The following is a 20,831-nucleotide window of genomic DNA, read 5'->3' on the forward strand; positions in this document are numbered from 1 at the left end:
TAAAGTTTATAAAAAATGAAATTGTTATAAATACTCATCTGCAAAAACGTATAGATAATAACACCATGAATTAATTTTTTTAGTACACTTCAAGGCGAAACACAAGCACCATATGTCCACCGGTTTGAGTATCACAAAGACTAAATAAACCCATTCTCAGAAGACATATTAATTTAGTTAGGATATTTACTACCAAATTAAAGGACAACGTTGTTATTATTAGTGACCCAATAGGGCCTGCTTGAAATCATGTTGTTGTCTGTTCCTCTGTCTGTGTGATAATCCTTGATAGAAAGATCTTAAGACTTGAAACTTGGTACATGGGTTTCTCTTCTTCCAAGGAAGAACACTATTGATTTTGGAGTCAAAACATCAAAGGGTAGTCCTTCTGTGCAATAACTCTTGATAGAAAGATTCTAGACATGAATTTAGATTCCTTTTGATTAAAGGAAGACCACTACTGATTTAGAGGTTCAAAGATCAAAAAGCAATATGTCCCTCTACTCCATAATTTTTTATAGAAAGGTCCTAGGGACTTGAAACTTGGTGCATAGATTCCTCAAACGGTTTAAAGAACCTTATTAATTTAAGGCTTAAGGGCAGTTTGTCTGCATGTCTGTCCATCTGTTTGATAACTCTTGATAGAATGGTTTTAGAGACTTGAAACTTGGGTCTTAAGATCTTCTTAGTAAAGGAAGAACCCTATTGCTTCTTTGGCCAGGATTTATCAGTCTGTTTCATTACATTCAGTTAGTTCCTTAGATACCCCATTGTATTGGTTTACTGTATTTGTTTCCATTTGTGGTTCCATTGCAACATAGGGTACAATAATTTGTGTTGATGGTTACAAATTTCACAAAATATTAGTTTTTTTTTACACTGGAAATGGTGAATAACAAAAATGTGTTTGTAAACTCGGATAATTTTACCGATTTTATTAATTATTTTTCATTGTAAACGGCTGTAAAAATAGATATGAATCAGTAGAATACATTGAAAATACTCATAATGATCAGATATAGGAAATACTGATTAGAAAGTTGGTGATACTGAATTGGAAATTGATGCAAGATCTTCAGGTCATAGTAAAATGTAAGTTTTACTATGGAAATAAAGTGTTTTCAACCACCATAATGGAATAGTGTGTGTTATTATTCCCCAGTTTTTCTATATATCATGTATATATTAGTGCTGGATAAAAGATCTAGTCCCAGGACCCTAGCTGTTAATCTCTAATATTCAGCTTTAAATATGTAAATTTAGTTGAATGTTATTTTACAGCTACGTTACAAATAAACTAATTTTGAAACATGTTACCTTTGCATTGAAAAGCCAGGTTCATCTAAGTCAAGTTCTTCAAGTTTTTCTATATTTCTTGCAATGACCAGCTCAGAGCCAAGTCCTCTCTTTTGATAGGTATGCCACAAAAATGGTGATTCACAGGTTTTTAAATGTTCTGGGAGGATTACGTTGTCTCTCTGTTCTATTAAATTCAACTTCTCCATATTATCAAATAAATTGTCAAGTAAACTTTTTTCACAATTCTTTGCAGTGGTATCATAATCTGTTGTCTCGTGTGCAGAAGCCATTTGATCTCGATTTGCTAGAAGAAGAAATAAAACACAATATTGTATGTTAATATTACTTTAATACATAAAAATAAACAAAATAAAAAATACAATAACTTATGATTTTCAATACATAATTAGATCAAGAAATTAATCTAGAAGCTAGCATTTTTTTGTTTTCTTTAACTAACACTTTTTATCCATACTTAACCAGAGTCTATGAGTATTAGCAATCAACTTGGAGGTGGTTCCGAGCTGTATTAGGGTTATTATACAGTTTAAACTGAAGAACTGAATATGAAGGAACAAAAACGTATTAAAGTTATTAATTATTTAAAGTAAATAAGGTTTGAGTTACTGGGTGAGAAAATCGCTGACTTCACGTTTTAGCCCCAGAGATTACTGAACATGCACATGCACATACACTAATGTGTATGCACTAATGTGTATGATTGAGAATCACAAAGCATGGTATAGAACAGGTAAATTTACAGCTAGTGGCAAGAGAAATAGGTGAAATTCTTACCCAGAATATGAAAGAATGCACTGAAATTGTTACCTTACTTACAAGTGAAACTGCGGAACTTTGATTTATTCAAGTGGTTTACTTTAAACTTAAAGTTATTGAGGCAGAATGATTGGAATTGAAATTTATGTAATTAGAATTATAGAAGGTTAATTCGCTGTTCCAGACAACGGATAATTCAACTTCTTAAGGTGTTTATAACATAATATTTCGATTGTAGAGGTTATATTAACATTAACTGTCACAAAAAGTTCAATGAGATTAAAAAGAAAATAATTTATTATGAATATTGAATTATTGAGGGTTGAGTGATCAAGGTTCAACTGGTATTAGGTGAATGTTTATATGTTTTTCTCCTTCAATATATAGCAGTAAAAGAGCTGTCTGGTTTACATGAATTGGTTAAGAATGTCATTTAGGAAAGTAAAAGTAAAAAATACTCCTTTCTTCAATTTTGTTTAATGAGTAAATGAATACCGTAAAATAACTAATAATACAATTAAACTATAGTACATGTAATCAACATAAATAAATATACAGTGAAGTCTCAATGTAATGTATCATATATCAAGGGTTCAATAAAATATTTATAATATTAACTAGGTAGTAGTATATCATAACACGAGTCGCATAACTTAGTTTGCTGAGGCTGTATGTAAAATTTCAAGGATATAGCTACTGTTTTACTATATCATATGTCAAATTGTAATATAACTGTACTAAGTTTATGTACAAATTAATTTTTTCTGTGATATTCTCGTTATTATTATGGTTACCTATAAGTAAGATGAATGTAAAAATGTTCACTATAGTATAAGCCATAACAATGCAAATCTGGTTTGTGGTGCGATGTTACCAGCTATAACAGAAGAATAACTATTGTTTGTTTGAAGTTTATTTTTGACGATTGAAGGATTGTGAAGGAACAGGATTTTTCCGGACATTAGCTATCGTTTAGTGAAACAAAAACTCAGTAATACTACGTTTTGAGATCTGCAATCTGATCTCTTCTTCAGGTAAATAACTAACCTAACACATAATTACAAACTAGGTTAAAATTCTCACACAAGCCTTGAGAACAGTACAGTATCACTGCAACTCAGCAATGTTTGTGATTGGTACGATTCTTCCACGCTGATCTACGATTGTAAATACATAAATTTTAATCAAACTTTAACTTATGATTTATCCTTAACTTAAGTTACAGTTAATAAGAAAGGGTAAAAATACAGTTTTTGTATAATACAATATATATATTTTTTTACCTACTTCACTTGAATACATTTTAAAAGAATTTATCACAGTAGCCTGTTGTCCAAACTTCTATTCTTCCTCTTCACAGTCATCTGAGTCTTCGGCAAGATTTACTATAAACGGTTTGTTAAGCACGTCTTGAGCGAACTGCCAATTGCAACCGCTCAGCATGGTGAACGCACCTTCTCCCAGATCCCCACTGTCACCGTTTTGATAGCTTCTTCAATCAAATTTCTCTATGTCTACCACCTTAAAAGTTCTTTCTCGTGTAGGGGGCAAACGTAACATTTCATATTCTTTTAGGGCATTTCTAATTGTGTCAATGTTAAGTAGTTTATATCTTATCCCACCACCCCTAAAATGGAACTTTATACTGTTTCAGCCATTCTTGTATATCAGCTTTATTCCAGTTTAAGCTTGGGGTTTTCCGAGTAAGAACATTCATTTTCCATGACAATGATGGAATCCTCTTCTAGTTCCAAAAAATTTTGGAACCATTCTTTAAATAAAGCACTATTCATTTCTGAGTGATAGTGATGGTGTATTTTGGACTTTTCTGAACAAAATATTAATTTACAACCAGGTGAGAATCCAGTTTTCGTTGAACCAACATACAGCACAATTAATCTACCTTATTTTCCAACCAGTACTTTAATCTACCTTATTTTCCAACCAGTACTTTAATCTACCTTATTTTCCAACCAGTACTTATAGATCTTCCTTATACGTTGAATCTTGTTAAGCTGGTTTTTTTTTCGGAGTAATTCTGATTTACTCCAATATAGGTCTTTAAAACATCAAGGTTAAGCCATCCTACAGATTTTTTTGTTTTCTGGACTGTACTCTAAGGCATACCACATGTTTCAGCAGTAAGGTTTTGAACTTGCTTAAAATTAATATTGTTTATCATTTTGGGATTCTTACATAAGTTGTCAATAAATCTATAAACATTCACTAGAAAGATTTTGCTTTGCTTATTCAGATAAGTTGTTTGCCTCTCGATGTAGTATGTGGTTTTTCTCTTTCCTCAATACTCACACTATCACTGCTCATAAAGACTGCTCGTAAAGGTTTCTTTCCGAATCCTTTATCTTCATGATTAAAATTAATACGTGTTTACACTACGAAAATTAACATGAACAAAAACAAATTAAATAAAAATATACAGCATAATCAAATGGTGAAGAACAAAACTGATGTAATGTTGTAGATGGAACTTATATTGGTTACCGTTAACTTGATTACATTAAAACATAAAACCAATATTTAATACTTTTATTTTTGTGAGGCCTTTCGATAGCAAGGCCAGCTGATAAAACAATGTGGCAACGCCAAATGGTGGGAGGGGAAGTGGGGTGCAGTAACTGCCCAAACGGCCAGGCTTGCAGTGATGTGGCTCTTACTATAACGCCCAGTCAAATTATATGACTTAACATGCAGCACCGCTGAAATCAATGTTTCTTAGAAATGAAGTTTCATGCAAAAATTTGTTCTTCAGATATCTTGCAGACAGATGGACAGTTTTAGGCCCTTGAGTGATATTGCTGTAGCTCACTAATGTAAAGCCTAATGACTTGCTCTTCATTGTTGCAGAGTTGCCAGATACGGTTACGACTTATACAAGTTGGAGTACGCCATACCATGTATCTCGTGACAGGCTTCCCTGATGTTGCATGGAAAATTTCAAGTTTACACATTATGTAGCTACGGTGGAAAGGGTTGATTCAATGTAAATGTTGAGTTTAACTCTTCAGATGGACGTGAACTCCACATGCAAGGAGTAATGGAGCAAAACCAAAACTTGCATTTTAAGTATATTGTCATTTCATTAGGTTACATCTGCTACTATGTCACATGTCTTATGACTGTATTTAAGTTTGTTTATTCTATGATTTTTCTATTGCCATCATAGTTACATAATTACTCATAAGACCCAGGTAAAACTGTTCGCTAACACTTAGTCAAAACCCATGGAGTGACAAGCAGTATCACTGAATTTGATGTTATACATATAAATGTAGCTTCATGCAAAATTTCAAATATGTAGGTCAGTTCGTTTTTGAGACAGATACAGACAGAAATGAAATTGCTCCAGTCCATCAAGTAATTAACTTTGCTAATGCTCAGCCAACAGTGTTTATTATATTATGGTTAAATGTGGTCAATATTCACTACAAAGAGGTTAAAGGTGAACATCTACATAACATAAATCTCACAGGTAGCTTAACCTCGGTTTAATGAATGATTATGAACTGTCTAAATTGTCTACACAGTGTATTCAAACTAGGTAAAATAAGAAATATATTAAATTCTCTTGTAATGAACAAAAGAAAATTTATTGACAATTGATCAAAAATGGAAATGATTAAATAATTTTAGCTGTTGGTTACAAGAATCAGCTCATTATTAATCAGCATCAGTAACTAGATTAATCTATTATTAAGGGGGGATGGCGCTCAGTGAAACTTTTACTATTCCGTAATCATTTATTGCAGAGACATAAACTTGGTATAAAAATGCTCATATGGCAGTAGCCCATATTTCACTATTCATGCAAGTTTTTCATAAAATCTCCAGTCCCTGAATTATTACAGATTGAAAATTGTATATGGCCACCATTATGAAACCTGATATGTATTGTTTAAACTAAACATGTTTCAAAGTTTGGACTTTATACCTTTATTCAGTAAACTAAGTAAGATAGGAATATACTTTATATGACATTTCTTACTTATTTTGACCTGCTGCAAACATTAAACTAAAATAAAATATGTTCTCATGGTTAAAACATTTTTAAATGTAAGTAAACAAAGTTTTAATACACTCAAAAATTAACAATTAGTAAAGATTTGTTGTAAATTAAGAAGGTTACTAATTATTTAATATTTACTGTATCCTGGAGGCAAAGCACACCATATACATTTTTGAATGAAATTAACACATACTGTGGACATAATGTTGTCTACTTCTGAGCAATCTATTTAATAAAACATTAATAGCTACTCTGTTGACTTATGCTGTGAACTATTGTGAAACAAGAAAGGTTACCTGATGATGTTATTGTATTTATAGTTATGTCAGTAATTATAGTATGGTGGAACACAGCATAAATAACTTAGTTTGACCCAGAGTTAAATAAAGAAAGATGTACACCCTATAATTATGTGCAAAGACAATCACAGACCTGAATAAGTTAATACTAAAAAATAGGTTTGAAGAGATGTGTTTGATAAGCAACTCGAGCTCTCATTCGAGGCTCCATAGATAGATAGATACTTATGACATTTGTGATTCCTTTCCGAATAGGCTTGTGAACAGCTGTATGAACCAAACAGATAGGAACAAACTTGTAACTGAACATAAAGCACATCTAGAAGAGCCTGCATAAAGGTACAATCTTAAAAGATTAGATACTGAAATGGACACTTCAATATTATTATATGGGGGCCACTCACTCACTATCTACTACTTGTATGAACCAAACAGATAGGAACAAACTTGTAACTGAACATAAAGCACATCTAGAAGAGCCTGCATATAGGTACAATCTTAAAAGATTAGATACTGACATGGACACTTCAATATTATTATATGGGAGCCACTCACTCACTATCTACTACTTGTTATTATGTGATACAAGTAGGTTTAGTTTAGGTTATCATAAATATGTTACTAGTAGTACCAAAGTTAAAGTTAATCTTTACAGCGCTCACGAGCTTTTATTTATTATTCTATTTATAATACGTGCGTATAAATTTACCTGCTTACATCGAGTAATAATAAGTAATAGATAGAGACAGAATGGCCTCCATATAATATCAAAGTACCTTGAAATGTCTGTTGCAAACTCAAAACATCGAGTTGTTTTAAGTGATCTTCAGAAATATCAACCAAGTACAAACTATGGATTGAACCAAAAACTGATTTGTCTAACAGCATTGTCCACTCCATGAACAGGGATAAGAGCTCAGCAGGCTGAGGAGGTGAAGAAGTATGATCTTGCATTTTAACTTTTTTAGTGCTGCATAATTTTTTAACATTAATACTGGAAATATCATATCTTCATACAAGTGGTATCGACATTGCTATCCTCTTTTGGCTGAAAATTACTCCTTTTCTTAAAAAATTTGTATCGAAGTTTTTGGCTGTAGTATGATAAGTGGCCATTGCAACAATCGGATCATCAACATTCCTGATTAAATCTAAGCTACCAAACAAACCAAAATATCCAACCAAATCACGTTATAGGTATTTTTTATATCTAAAAAGTAATAATTTAATGATGAGTTAAAAACTATGCATATGTATACAAAAAGCGACTTGTAAACTTACTTCTTATTATTTTAACAGATGCGTATCTGATAGCTTGTGACACAAATAACAAAGGTTATTTCCATTGTAGTCATTACCTAAATACCACACATATGATTTTACATTGTTTGAATTAATTCTAAACAATATTGTTATAATACATTAAAAAGAGCTATCATTAAATATGATTTTAAATAACTATAATAAGAATGGTTTTGTATTAGATAGTTTGGCTTGTATTAGATTTCTAATCAATACCACGGTTCACTCATTTGAGTTGTCATGGTGGTTGCTTATTATACTGCAGTCTTTTTTTCAGTTTTACTTTAAATCCTGAAGAGAATAAATCACATTGGTACAGTATTGGTTTCATAACATTTCTCATTTAATTCTGAACAAAACCTCAAAAATCCAAATACTAACCTAAAACACATTTGAAATTTTGAGTGAAGATTCTTGGAGAAGTTTTAAATTTGATATAACTAATGATAACACAATTTTTGAATATCAATTTTCATTTATTTTATTACAAAAATTAAAATTGGAAAATTAAAAGATCATTATTAGTTGTAACAAAATTTGAAATTTACTTACTTGGGGAAATGTTTCATTTTTTGAAATTAATGTCTATTAGTTTTTTATACTTGTTACAATACTAGTGAGTCAATATTTGAAAATCATCACACATTAGTATGCTATCTTGTTCTTGAAATGAACAAAAATTATTCACTAATTAAGTATAATTATTTATGTAAGCATTGAAAAATACAAAACTCAACAGAAGTATAAATGGGTAACACTGTGTGTTATTGTTTAATGTATGTTTATTATTCCAAATTAATCATTGGTAAAATTGTCTTATTTTAATACCAAAACACTACTGATATTGAAGATTCTTTGAGCAATTGTAAACAATTTTAAAATAGTAGTAAATGTTATTCACAATAGTTTTCCAATATAGTTAATTTTTTGGACGAGGCCTTTCGAAACCAAAGGTTTATGCAGACGAATCCACAAATAAATATTTACATTATTTTTATTACAATTAATATTACAATACTATATGGGTCAAATATGCAAATACAAAAATTTTAGAAACATTTGAGCCAGTATGAAAAATTAGATATGACTATGGTTTAATTTTTGAATAATTTGAGAAGTAAGACTGTAATTTTTAATAGGGCTTTCTTCATTGTTTATGAGTTTCTTTATTTCAGTTAATGTTTAGTGTTTCCCAAGCATTTAAGTTCATTGGTTTTGTTACTTCTTTTATTAATTTTAGATTTTAATTTGATGTTCTGTGTCTTGATTCAATGCAATGCGTAGCTACAGCAGATTTTTCAACTCTTCCATATTTTGTGTGTGATAAATGCTCTTTGAATCGTGTTTTTACTGTTCTTTTTGTCCAATATAAATTTTGTCACAGTCATTGCATCCATTGAATTTAATAAATTCCTAATTTACTATAATTTCAAAGTTTGTCTTTAAGGTTTCCTAAAATTTAGAATAGTTTGTTGCTTGTTCTATGAGTGACAGATAATTTTTTTGCATATATGGTTCAAGTAAAAGCTGTGTATTGTGAAAATAAATTCTTGCTTTGTCTTGAGGTGGCATTAATGTTGTCTTATCTTTTCTAGTTCTTCTTTTCAATGCCTTTTTTAGTATATTGTCAATAAGTTATGTAGTGTAACTATTGAACGTAGCAACTTTTGTAATGTAATGTGGTTCTTATTGTAGTTTTCTATTGAAAGTGGTGTATTTAAGTCTAAATCATTGAATTAAATGTTGCTCTTTTGTACAGGTGGATGGTTAGATACATTGAAGATAAATCTATCTGTATGAGTTGGTCTCTTGTAGATATCAAATTCAAATTTTATTTAATTTCTAATCGGCAATACACCTAAAAATGGGATACTATTGTTTTGTTCAATTTCATATGTAAATTTAATAGTAGGGTACAAAACAAATTTAGAGTGTGATAAAATCTTGTAGATTTTCATTTTCATTAAATATTGAAAAGACAATATTGACATATCGTATTCATTTTCTTAGGAAATATGTCATTTTAGATTTGGCTGTAGTTTCAAAATTGCTCGCCGTTCCATCAATTTGGGTGTAGCAAGATTCTCTATATTGGAATGTGCTCTGATTTATATATCAATATATCATCATAAATTATTTCCTTTTGTACATTTTTAGAACTTAACCAATCTGTAATTATTTACATTATATCCTTAATTGGAACATTAGGATAGAGGGATGTTACATTTAAAAGATATGAGATATTCGATTTTTCAACAAAAATTGAGACAGAAAATATGTTGGGGAGTTTATACACGACACTACTGATAGCATTCCATTCCCAGGTTTGTGTATTTTTGGGAGGCAGTATAATTTTGGAATGGTAGGATTAGGAACTATAAGTTTTCTATATAATTGGTTGTTAATTAAATTTTTACGGTTTTTTAAAGTTTCTGATACTGATTAAATATACTTTTGGATTGGAGTTTTCGGAAGGGTATTGTTTATCCAGTGTTTAAAATTTGTTTATGATATTTTTCTTTGTTCATAATGACAACAGTATTACTTTTGTCAGCCTTAAAATAAAATACAATCTTATGTTTAAGACTTTTTATTGTGTTATTGTATTGCATGTTATGTTAATGTGAGGAACATCTTTCTTTTAGAATCTTGGGAAAGGTAGAGTGGATATCAGATCTTATGGCAGTCTTTTTACTGTCACATAAATATTGAATGTTACTTTCTATATCAACAACTACATTTTCATTATCATTTCTACTTATTTCTACTATTGTCTGGTTAAAATTTAAACCTTTGTATAAAAGATTCATTTCTTCTTTGGTAGATGTTTCTGATAACAAGTTACAAACTAGTTGTTGATAGAGAATTTCGTTTCTTGATGAAGAAATGGTTCATTGGAATTTAGAAGGTATTTAAATTTGTTTTCTAACTTTCTGTATTTCAAATCAATACTGTCAAGCATATTACAATATTTCTTTTTGAAAAAAGTATCTGCACACCATTCTGTCCCCACCTACTTTATTAGCTATTAATCTATATAAGAAGGTAAATAAATATGTACTAGTTATAAATAGAAAAAGTTAAAATTTACGAGTACTCATGTGATCTGAGCTTGAGAATTGTGGGGGATGCCACTGAAGCCCGCAATGACAGCTAGGGGGTTTTCAGATCAGTACTCTCCTGACCCGACCGCAGATCACATCCATCTTCTCTGACCTCAGATTACCCCGCACTTCTTGTGAAAAAAGAAAAATTCCTCGAGATAATACACAAATTCAAGCTCAAATCATGTGATCGCTCGTAAAGGTCAACTTTACTTTTGTACTACTAGTAACATACTTGTTAACCTAATCTATTCCTACTTATATCACATAGTAAAAAGTGGTAGATAACAGAATGGCCTCTGGATAATACAAAAGAACCAAATGTTGAAAAAGATAAGGTTCTTCTGTCACCTTGTATCCACAAGCAAATTTGATAGGAACACATTCAATTGCTATAAATGAAATAAAAATAATCCTTTGACAGTGTAAACTTTTACAGAGTTGACCTGATAGGATTTAGGTCTCTTAAGAAAGAGATTTTTGACCCTTTGAACAATAACGATGTAACAGTCATGTCGCCCAAATTGACATCACTGTTGTGTTTTTATATTTATCTTAAAACAGTGTTAACGTGTATGTCTTGCTCTACTTATGTCATCCCTTGGTGAGTTTTAGAAGCAAATTTTTGTAGTTATAATTTCATCTGCTAGATGCCAGAAATATGTTTTGTGAGTAGTATGTACCACTAAGGAGCAGGGCAAGCTAGCTCTCGCAAATGCCAAGATATGTTCCATCTTCACCACGACTACTGTCAGTTTAAGTGTTTCACGGTTTAACTTTTTTGTGTAATGTAGGTTTTAAAACATGAATGTCTATTCTCATTTCATAAAAATAAAAAAATTCTTTATATACATGGCGATTCTTATTTTCCATATTTGGTCACTACTAACAATAGTTTTTTAATATCCTATTTTATGTAGCAACAGTGGTTAAATGACATTACAAAAGTAATAATTTCTGAATAATACCAGATAAGAGTATCAATATAATAGTACATTTGACATTTTTTCGTCTGACTTTTTGGGCCTTGTGGATGTTTGAAGTCACTGCTCAATGGGTTAATAACGACCAGTTTCCAACAAATATACCTTTGAAGTTACCAGTCCCGATATTATAAAATAGATACAATGGTCTTAGTCACTTTTACTTTATTTATCTAGTGTGACAAGACCTTTTTGGGAAGTTCACAATCCAGAAAGTGATGACAAAGATTCTTTCATAAATGTTGATTTCAGCTTCACTTCACCTTTCGCTTTGTGCCGTGTCCGAAATCTGACATTATCACAGATTTTTGTCCTGGAATCTGGAGTAGTCTACTGAACAGATCCAAAAACAGTTGGTAACAAGACACTCTAGACAAACTCTTTGCACCGTTTGAAGTCAACACATAACATAGTTATGGTGGGAAGGATTTATTCAATAAACGTGTTGAGTTCACCTCCGTTTAACCTTCCGCTTATTGCAGCGTCTGTAATCGCGACACTGTCACAATGCTGAGGTGAACTCAACATTTGTATTGTATCAACTCTTCCCACTATTAACTATGTTAATGATTCTTTTGTTAAATTAATACATACCTTTTCTAGTTATTTATGTTCTAAAAAGTTTAGTTATTATTTCTAAAATTATAACTTCTATCAGTAGCTGTTCAATAAATCTATTTGTATAGTATATTTTCTGCATGTTTGGCGTATTGGTTTTTAAATTAATATTCATTTAATAATGAACAATAATGTTCATTTTCAATAATGAGTTTTTGTTTTATTAGTGTATTCTAAACGTGACAACAATTCTAAATGCTAAGACTAATCAAAACCATACAGACCAATAACTTATCATAAAGATAAGTCCAAAATGCAATACTCATATACAGATGTAAACAGCACTAGGCAAACAAAAATTTGTTTACAATGTTTAGCAACAACTTACAAGGAAAATAGTCCTACTCCGTAGACTAATGGCTATAGTCCTGGCTCTCTAACTGAGAGATCATGGGTTCAAATCCCAGGGAGGACCACGAAAATGTATAGACATGAAACGGTGTGTGTACTTGGAAAATAAACCAGTATACATCAAAGCTTACATAACTGAGGGGGAAAAAAAGGAAAATAGAAATTATGTGTAATATGGATATAACAAGAGAATATATCAACATTTCAGAATAAAATTCTAAATAATTAACAAGTGTTAGGGTAAACACGCACTAGCACGGCCAAGACCTAGACCAGTACTGGTCTGGAACAGGACGACCACAACCTCGACCAAAACCAAGAAAGTTTTGTAATGTACTAAAAACAAGAGTCAGTCTGAAAATGGATGTCGAGGAAATAGCAGTGGCCGTGTATGTGTACCGTAAATATGTAAAAGGTAAAAGAAAACACTGGATACACCCCTTGAGAGCAGAGAGGCCTTTAAAAGGATACTTCGTTAGTGTTTATGCTAATTTACGTCAGCATGAAGAAGAGTTTTTTAACTACACACGGATGAGTGTTAAAAGTTGTTAATTGAATAATATTCTAAGTAAAATAGTAAATGGATATAAACTTAGTACAAATGACCAATTAATTGTAAAAACTGAGTTTTTAAATTTATACACCAGTCTATCTTAGATCTAGCAACTGTTGTTAATGTCATCAACTTGGTCGTCTTCGTGTACACTACTTCCAGTCATTGAATGTGAGGTTGAAGTATTTCTTTGTAGACTGGTGAGAAGTTCGTAGTTGTTGCCACCAGTATTCATAGGAGGAGCTATTGATGATCTTTGCTGGTAGATTCTCTGGTCATATCCACCATAAATAGGCTGTGTTTTTTGCCCAAAAATATCTAAGGCTTTGTGAAGATCCCTCATGACAATGGCCCATGTTATTCAAATCTCCTAATTGGTTTTGTTCGATAACCAAAAGTATCTGGCGTTTTGCTGAAAGTTTCCTGTGTTGTGGAATATTTTTGAAATCCTTAATCAGAGACATCAAGAAAAGCCGATCTTGGTCCTCAAGAGTCTCTTTTTCATGTTGTCTTCTTTCGTTGGCTGACTCCTTCAATACGTATATCAGCTGTTTGCCAATGTCATCTGGTGCCTTCCTCTTTTTTGCTAGAACAGTTATATGGTAGTCTTTTGTTTGTGTGTAGTTAGGTTGTCGATGTCTCCTGTCCCTTGATCATCATCATCAGGATCGCGGTCCTCGCCTGGCAAGCTTTGCTGAGTGTTAGTAGGTGGAGTAGCACTGTGCAAAAATGACAGCATATTATAGTAAACACACTGAGATTTTCTAGTAGCTCCAGATCCACTTTTAATTACAGAAATCCTTCTTTTCTCTGTTGAAGGCGTCTTTAATATGGCGCCATTTCTTCTGTAAGGATGTGCCTGAAAAAAGTGGTGATTGTAGTTTACGAATATAACAATGAAGCAGTGTGTAGTTTGTAATTTTTTTTGCTTTCAGGTATTTGGCGGAAGGCAGTTCATTTTCTGATTTGCGTCACTACTATCAACTGGGAGTTACAACAATAAGAGAATTGGTGAAAAAAGTTTGTTCTGCTATCTGAAATATTTTAAAAGAAGAATGTCTACCCGAACCTACCGTTGCCATTTTACAATACTGTCTACTAAACTTGTTCACAAATCACAAACAACTTAATCGCACACACAACCTCTCTCAACTACTCCTGGTCGCAGACTGGCTGTAGGCAGTGCGCGTTGTTCTATAACAGCTGATGGAAGCCTGGCTGCAACGTCAAGCTGGTCTCACACTTGGTCTGTGCGACCAGAGCGTACAGCTGTGGTCGTGCGTCTGTCGTGTCTTGGTCTGACTAGTGCGCATTGCTCCACATCATTTCAGGTTGTCCTGGCTGCACGTTCTTGGTCGTGGTCTTGGTCTTAGCCGTGCTAGTGTACATTTACCCTTATGAAAATTGGCTGCAGTATAATAAGCAGCTATCAACACAATCCAATCATGATTATCAATTATTATAAATATTGATACTATTGAATACAACATTTGAACTATAGATGTTCATAATTAATTGTTGCCAGCTGTTTTACTTTCATTTACATACTGAGTAGTCTAGTGACGTTATTGCCAGCTGTTTATATATTATAATATTTGATATATATATAATATTAAATTTTCAGGCTGCAGTTTAATATGCGGCCACTAGGCCACCAGCGCAATTGAATCATGATAATCGAATCATTAATATTTATGACCATCTAAAAATACTGTACACAAAATTTTAAACAAAATTAGATAAAAGGTGTCGAACGAGGCGACTCATCTCTTGTGAATTACATTACTGTATTCTCACCCCAAAATATTGTTAGTTAAATGATTATAATTAATGATTATAATAGATATTTCATAAACAAATATAGTTCTGCTGGTTTTAAATCTTAAAAATTAGTATATTAACGATAAACAAAAAAATATGTATGCTATCTATATTTATAAAATGTTACAAACAAAACTATAACATTTAGGCTACTTACCTTTTACTATTTACAAGGATAAACAACTTCTTGTGAAACAAAGAACAGACGTACGTCATTGTTCTTGCCGCTATTAATCCATAACCAAACACGATTTCACTTTGAATCAATTTCCAGATACAATTTTACTTTGACTAAGTTTTAAGCGATAATGCCGAACTAAATTATGTTTTAGGCTTTAACCCTTTCACTGCCAACGTCCTGTTTTACGGACGTTGTAAAACTATATCTAAACTGCCAACAACTTTAAAACCGGACGTCGGTATTCTACACCTAAATTGCCAGCGTCCGTTTAGTTCGTACAACCGGTTGTTCGTAAAATAATTAATTAATAATATAAAAATTCACATGATTGTTTTTTATTTCTGTTTACTGTGTTCAGAATGTAACGTAATATTCTATGCACAGATGATTTACATCAGATGGTATAGTTGGCATTTGTGCCGCTAGTAGCGCTGAGTGCAAACATCAGCATGGTCACTGAGCAAGCTTTGGTTATCATGTTTATTTACATTTGGATCAGAGGAATTAAGGTGGTTTATCTGTTGTGTATGAGTGTAATATGATAATATATTGAATATGAAGAGGTCTCAATCTCCTGTGAGTGAGGGAACTATCAGAAATATTATTGAAGTTTGTTTTTGAAGAATTGAAATTTGAAATTGAAGAAGACTATTTCAGTGACAGTTTTGTTAGTGACATTCCCAACCTCAGCCATTCTTCAGACAGCAGTTCTGATGTTGATGATACGGATGTAGACCCCAATTTCAATCCCAATGAAGTTGGAACATCATCAGGTAATCGTGGACTAGGGCTAACCCATTATTTCAATCGGTATATTTCTGATTCCAATTCTAATGGCAGTGACAATGACGTCCCAATTAGAAATAGGCAACGTATGCATCTTGGCCTAGGCCACCCGCTCATCCTATTGGCCTAAATGAGTCAGAAATGCCCCCTAATGATGAAATAAGCACTTCTAGTGAGGATGATGTGGGATGGATTGAGGTTACAGAAGCTAATGACCATTTGCATAGGCCGGACCAAATTTTTAGTTTTCATGAACTTCCTAGCCCAAAAAATTGCCCTGAAAAAGACTCACCCCCATGCTCTTATTTCAAACGGTTTTTCATGGCTTCTCTAATTGACATATAGTTCAGTATACTAATAAGTATGCCAGAGAATTTATTGAAGCTAACCGTGACAAGCTAAAAAGGCACAGCCGAGCTTAAGTCTGGAGATCAGTCACTCTGTCAGAAATATATGCCTTATTATCGTTCTAATAAATATGGGAATTAAAAACATGCCTAGTATTGAGTCCTATTGGTGGACCTCTCAAAGTCAAATCATTCCCGGGTTTTCCTGTATGTTCACCAGAAACCACTTTCAGGCAATTTTGCCACCTTGTTGACACAAGAAACCTGCCAAAACCAAATGAAAATGGTTATGATCCCAGTACTAAGTTCCAACCTTTAGTCAATCACATAAATCATGTTTCAAAACTTCACTTCACACCTGGTAAAAATATAACAGTGGACGAGAGTATGATTGCCACAAAATCCCATTCACAACTTTTACAATACATGCCCAAGAAACACCATCGCTGGGGTGAAGTTGTGGATGCTGTGCGAAGCAGCATCACACTAGTGTGTTAGTTTATTTTTTTACCAGAGAACTGAAGGTGAATACAAGAGTTTGATAAGCAGGAAAGGTTTGAGGTTTTCAGTTGTAGACACTCTCATGAAAAAAGCTAATCTTTATGAAAAAGGTTACCACATTTATATAGATAAATTTTTTCATCTACTAAACTGGCAAAATATTTATATATGAAAGGTACATATGTAACAGGTACACTACGTCCCAACCGAAAAGGATTCCTGAACTAATGAAAACAAAATTTTCAGTTGGTGAAACTAAGTACATGATAAGAAATCCTTTGATTCTACTGGGTTACTGACAAAAAAGAGCCTAAAATAGCAGGTTTTACTACTATCAACCTGTGGCAAAGCTGAGTCCATAACAAAATCCAAGAGAAGAGGTAACAAAGTACATATTTCTACAAAGCCTTCCATTATAAGAGCATATAACTCATTTATGGGAGGAGTTGATGGAGCAGACCAGATGCTGTACCAGTACCATGATGACCGAAAAAATATGAAATTCTGGAAGAAAGTAGCCCTTAACTTGTTTGGTAGATTGATGCTCAATGTATACATTCTGTATAAAGTAAACACGGCAAAGCCTTTAAACCATTAAGATTTTATAGTGTCAGTTGAAGAGGAAATGAGCAAGGAGTGGATAAAAAACAGAAAAAGCAGACATGGACCCAGACTCGACCCTAATCCGAGAGGTACTCCAAGCAACCAAGGTGGTGGTGATGCAGATCCAAGCAAGTTTTTTGAAAAAATTGAAGACAAAAAATAAAAAAAATGCTGTATGTGTAGTGCTGCAAGTACAAAGGCGGGTGGTAAGAGGAAAAAAGTCCACATACCAGTGTACAAAGTGCAAGAAGGGATTGCAAACCAAGTTCTTTCCATTTCACTTGTGCTGAATTTGCCAACATTGGATTCTTTTGTAAATATTACAAGAATAATTTAAATAGTTGGAAAAGAATAATAAAACAGTGTAGAATAGTTGAATAAGACAATAGCTTGGTGAAGCAGTTGTCACAGTGTGGTTTTTAAGGTTGTAAGTTTGTAATAAGTCATAAAAACACTCATAAAAAGATACTTTTAAAGATATTTACATAATTTCTTTTTTAATTTGCTTAAAATGGTATTGAGCTTCAAAATAAAACACTTAAATTTATATTGAATGAAGTTTAAAATATTGAATTTCAAGTCAAACTAAAAAAAACATTTTTATATCAAAGGTAAGTACATATTTTGTTTCAATATAGTTTTAAATTCCTGAATTGTACATTTTGATATTATATTAAATACTAAATTTCTTGAGAAGAAAAACAAAGCAAATGTTAGCTTTCTATGGCTATAAATAGCAACGATATGAATTTTTATGTGAAACATTGCAAAAAGTCCAAAATTGGCTTGGCAGTTTGGGTACATGCCTATGATAAACAGCCTGGCAGGTTGGTCGCATGTAGTAACAAAATTGTCTGGCAGTAAAAGGGTTAAAAATGATATTATAGTGAAGCTTTACTTTTATATGTAAAAGAAATTTATTTGTTTCAGATGACATAAAATAACTAAACTTTATTTAAACTATGTTTGAGCAGCAAAGTACTTACAATTACTTAAGCCAATCTGAAATGGTATTTCTGCAGGTAGGCCTACTGATGCTATCAAAACTACATTCAGTAGTTAAAAGTCATAGTTTGTTTGATTTAAACTAATATACTACATGACTTTTGGTATATTCATAACACCAAATTTAGGACAGAAAAAGTCTACTCAAGTGTGTTTTTTGCAACCTCGTGTTTGTGCTGACTTTTTCGCTTCCAGGTATGAAATGAAGCAACTCAAACAGGGATTCCCTCTCCTTTAGGGGGCTATTTGAATATGGTTCAAGTAATTAATTAGTAAATATTGCAGCGCAACACCAATTGATTTCCACCTTTAATTCTAGTTTTTATCTACTCAATACAAACTGGATACTTCGGATTTAAAGGAGCAAAGTCATTGTATTTTAACCATTTAAAACATAGTTCAATGTCAGGTTGAGAGGTATAGAGGGCTAAATAGCCCTAACTCCGCCTCTTAAATAAAGGCATATTTCATTTCATTTTAATGTTAAAATATACATTTTGAGACAAAAATTACATATTCATCGCCATTGTTCCCGCCGATGTCACTAGCCTACTCAGTACGTAAACAAAATAAAAACTGCTAGCAATGATTAATTGTAGATACATACAGGTCAAATGTATTTGATATTTATAACTGATAGTCATTATTTGATTGTGTTGGAAGCCACTTATTGTACTGCAGCCCATAACACTCAAAATGTACATCATTTGGGGTTACATCTGGAAAATCACAGCCACAGTGAATGTGTTTAACAGTTACAAAACCGAATATTTACATTATTTTTATAATTATAATGTACTTTAATTTTTATACTGCTGTCCTTGATAAGGCTAAAAATAATTATTATGGTTTTTTTAATTGAAATGTTGATGAAATTGTAGCCTAGTTGCTGTTCATGAAATAGGAACTGAATTAGGGAATAATATATCAATATAAGCCTAAATGATGATTCCTTTCTAGGAATTGAAACAGGATTAAGCCTGTATCTAGAATGACTGCCATTGAAGAAGAGCAATAACTTTTAGTTTCTTAAATAATGACAAAGTGATACGGTAAGAAAACGTTTGTTTTTACTTGTAGAAACAGTCAACTTTAAATAGTACAAGTAATACATAACACAAAATAAATAATACCCTAGCACTAAGTTATATACATAATACCGAATCCAGGCAAAAATGACCAAAATTAAAATGTACATGATCTAATAAAAATAAATTACACTCCAAAAGGTTAAAACAAACTGAAATATTATCAACTAAACGTGTACATTAATACCTTTAGATCGTTCTGTGTGCACCTTCTCTTGATATTACTTAATTTTATTGCAGAATATTAGAATGTAAATGCGATTACTACATAGGTTAGATTGCGTTTGATATATTTTACTACTATCCTAGTCAGTCCTAGTACTTAGAATAAAATTGTGATTCATAATTTGTTTTGTTGTGCAACGACATCTCTTGTGAATCACTGTGACTGTAGTAGCACAGTCCAGCTAGTGTCAGGGTCAGGTCAGGGATTGGGATTGGTCGATTGTCAATGGTTTGGTTTTGGAAGTACGTAACAGTTGCGCTCAGATGGTTATTTTTCAGGTTGCAGTATTGACGGTTGGACAGTATGGTAATGGACTGTACGTCTATACTCAATACAGCCGATGTACATATACAACGGTCGTCGTTGTACTGCCCATTTTATATATGTTGAAACTAAAATTAGAGTCAAGACCGTCGTCAATGATCGATACCTGCAGTGAAAACAAATTGCCGTGTTTGTTCAAGACTGATTCACTATGTTACCCAACATGAACCTGTAGGATTATTTATTCTGCGAGTGTGTTACCTAAAAAATTCCTAATAATTACAACTCATCACTCAATACTCATTATGGATAATCTTTTCTACCAACACTCTTTTGTTTACATGAAGTAGCAATTATATACGTTCTGTGAATTTTAGTAAACATTGAAGAGTTTTATTTTTATCATCACAATAGTTTATAATAAAATAATATTTTTGAAGTGAAAACTTCTTTAGGCGCGTTGAGCGTTTTGGTAGAGGGTAAAATCCTCGGTTCGCGTCACCGACATGCTAATGATACTAACCTGCATGAAAAAGTCAGTCTCGCTGTGTTTTTTAACCGTAGACTTGGCCGCGGACTACTAACCTGCATGAAAAAGTCAGTCTGGCTGTGTTAAAACTGTCCCGGCGGAGTATGAAAACAGACTGCGAAAATCAGTGACCTTTACGTCTTCCTCTCGCGATTTAAAAGTGAAGCCAA

At 32.4% G+C, this 20,831-nt stretch overlaps 1 protein-coding gene across 2 annotated transcripts in view; it reads right to left on the reverse strand.

Moving 5' to 3' along the window:
- The window catches only part of LOC124359680, a 77,847-nt gene extending 57,807 nt beyond the window's left edge, over positions 1-20,040 (reverse strand). The window contains exons 1-2 of one of the 2 annotated variants that reach the window (XM_046812622.1): positions 19,830-20,040; positions 1,318-1,603 (exon numbers count right to left, since the gene is read on the reverse strand). In XM_046812622.1, the coding sequence (XP_046668578.1) occupies positions 1,318-1,589 (272 nt within the window). In that variant the 5' untranslated portion in view covers positions 1,590-1,603; positions 19,830-20,040. Of the gene's footprint in view, positions 1-1,317; positions 1,604-7,175; positions 7,575-19,829 lie in introns of those variants that run through there. The other variant, XM_046812621.1, reaches the window with a different exon arrangement.
- Positions 20,041-20,831: the final 791 nt, after the last annotated feature.

Source organism: Homalodisca vitripennis, chromosome 4 (assembly GCF_021130785.1).
Source record: "Homalodisca vitripennis isolate AUS2020 chromosome 4, UT_GWSS_2.1, whole genome shotgun sequence".
NCBI classification, from domain to species: domain Eukaryota; kingdom Metazoa; phylum Arthropoda; class Insecta; order Hemiptera; family Cicadellidae; genus Homalodisca; species Homalodisca vitripennis.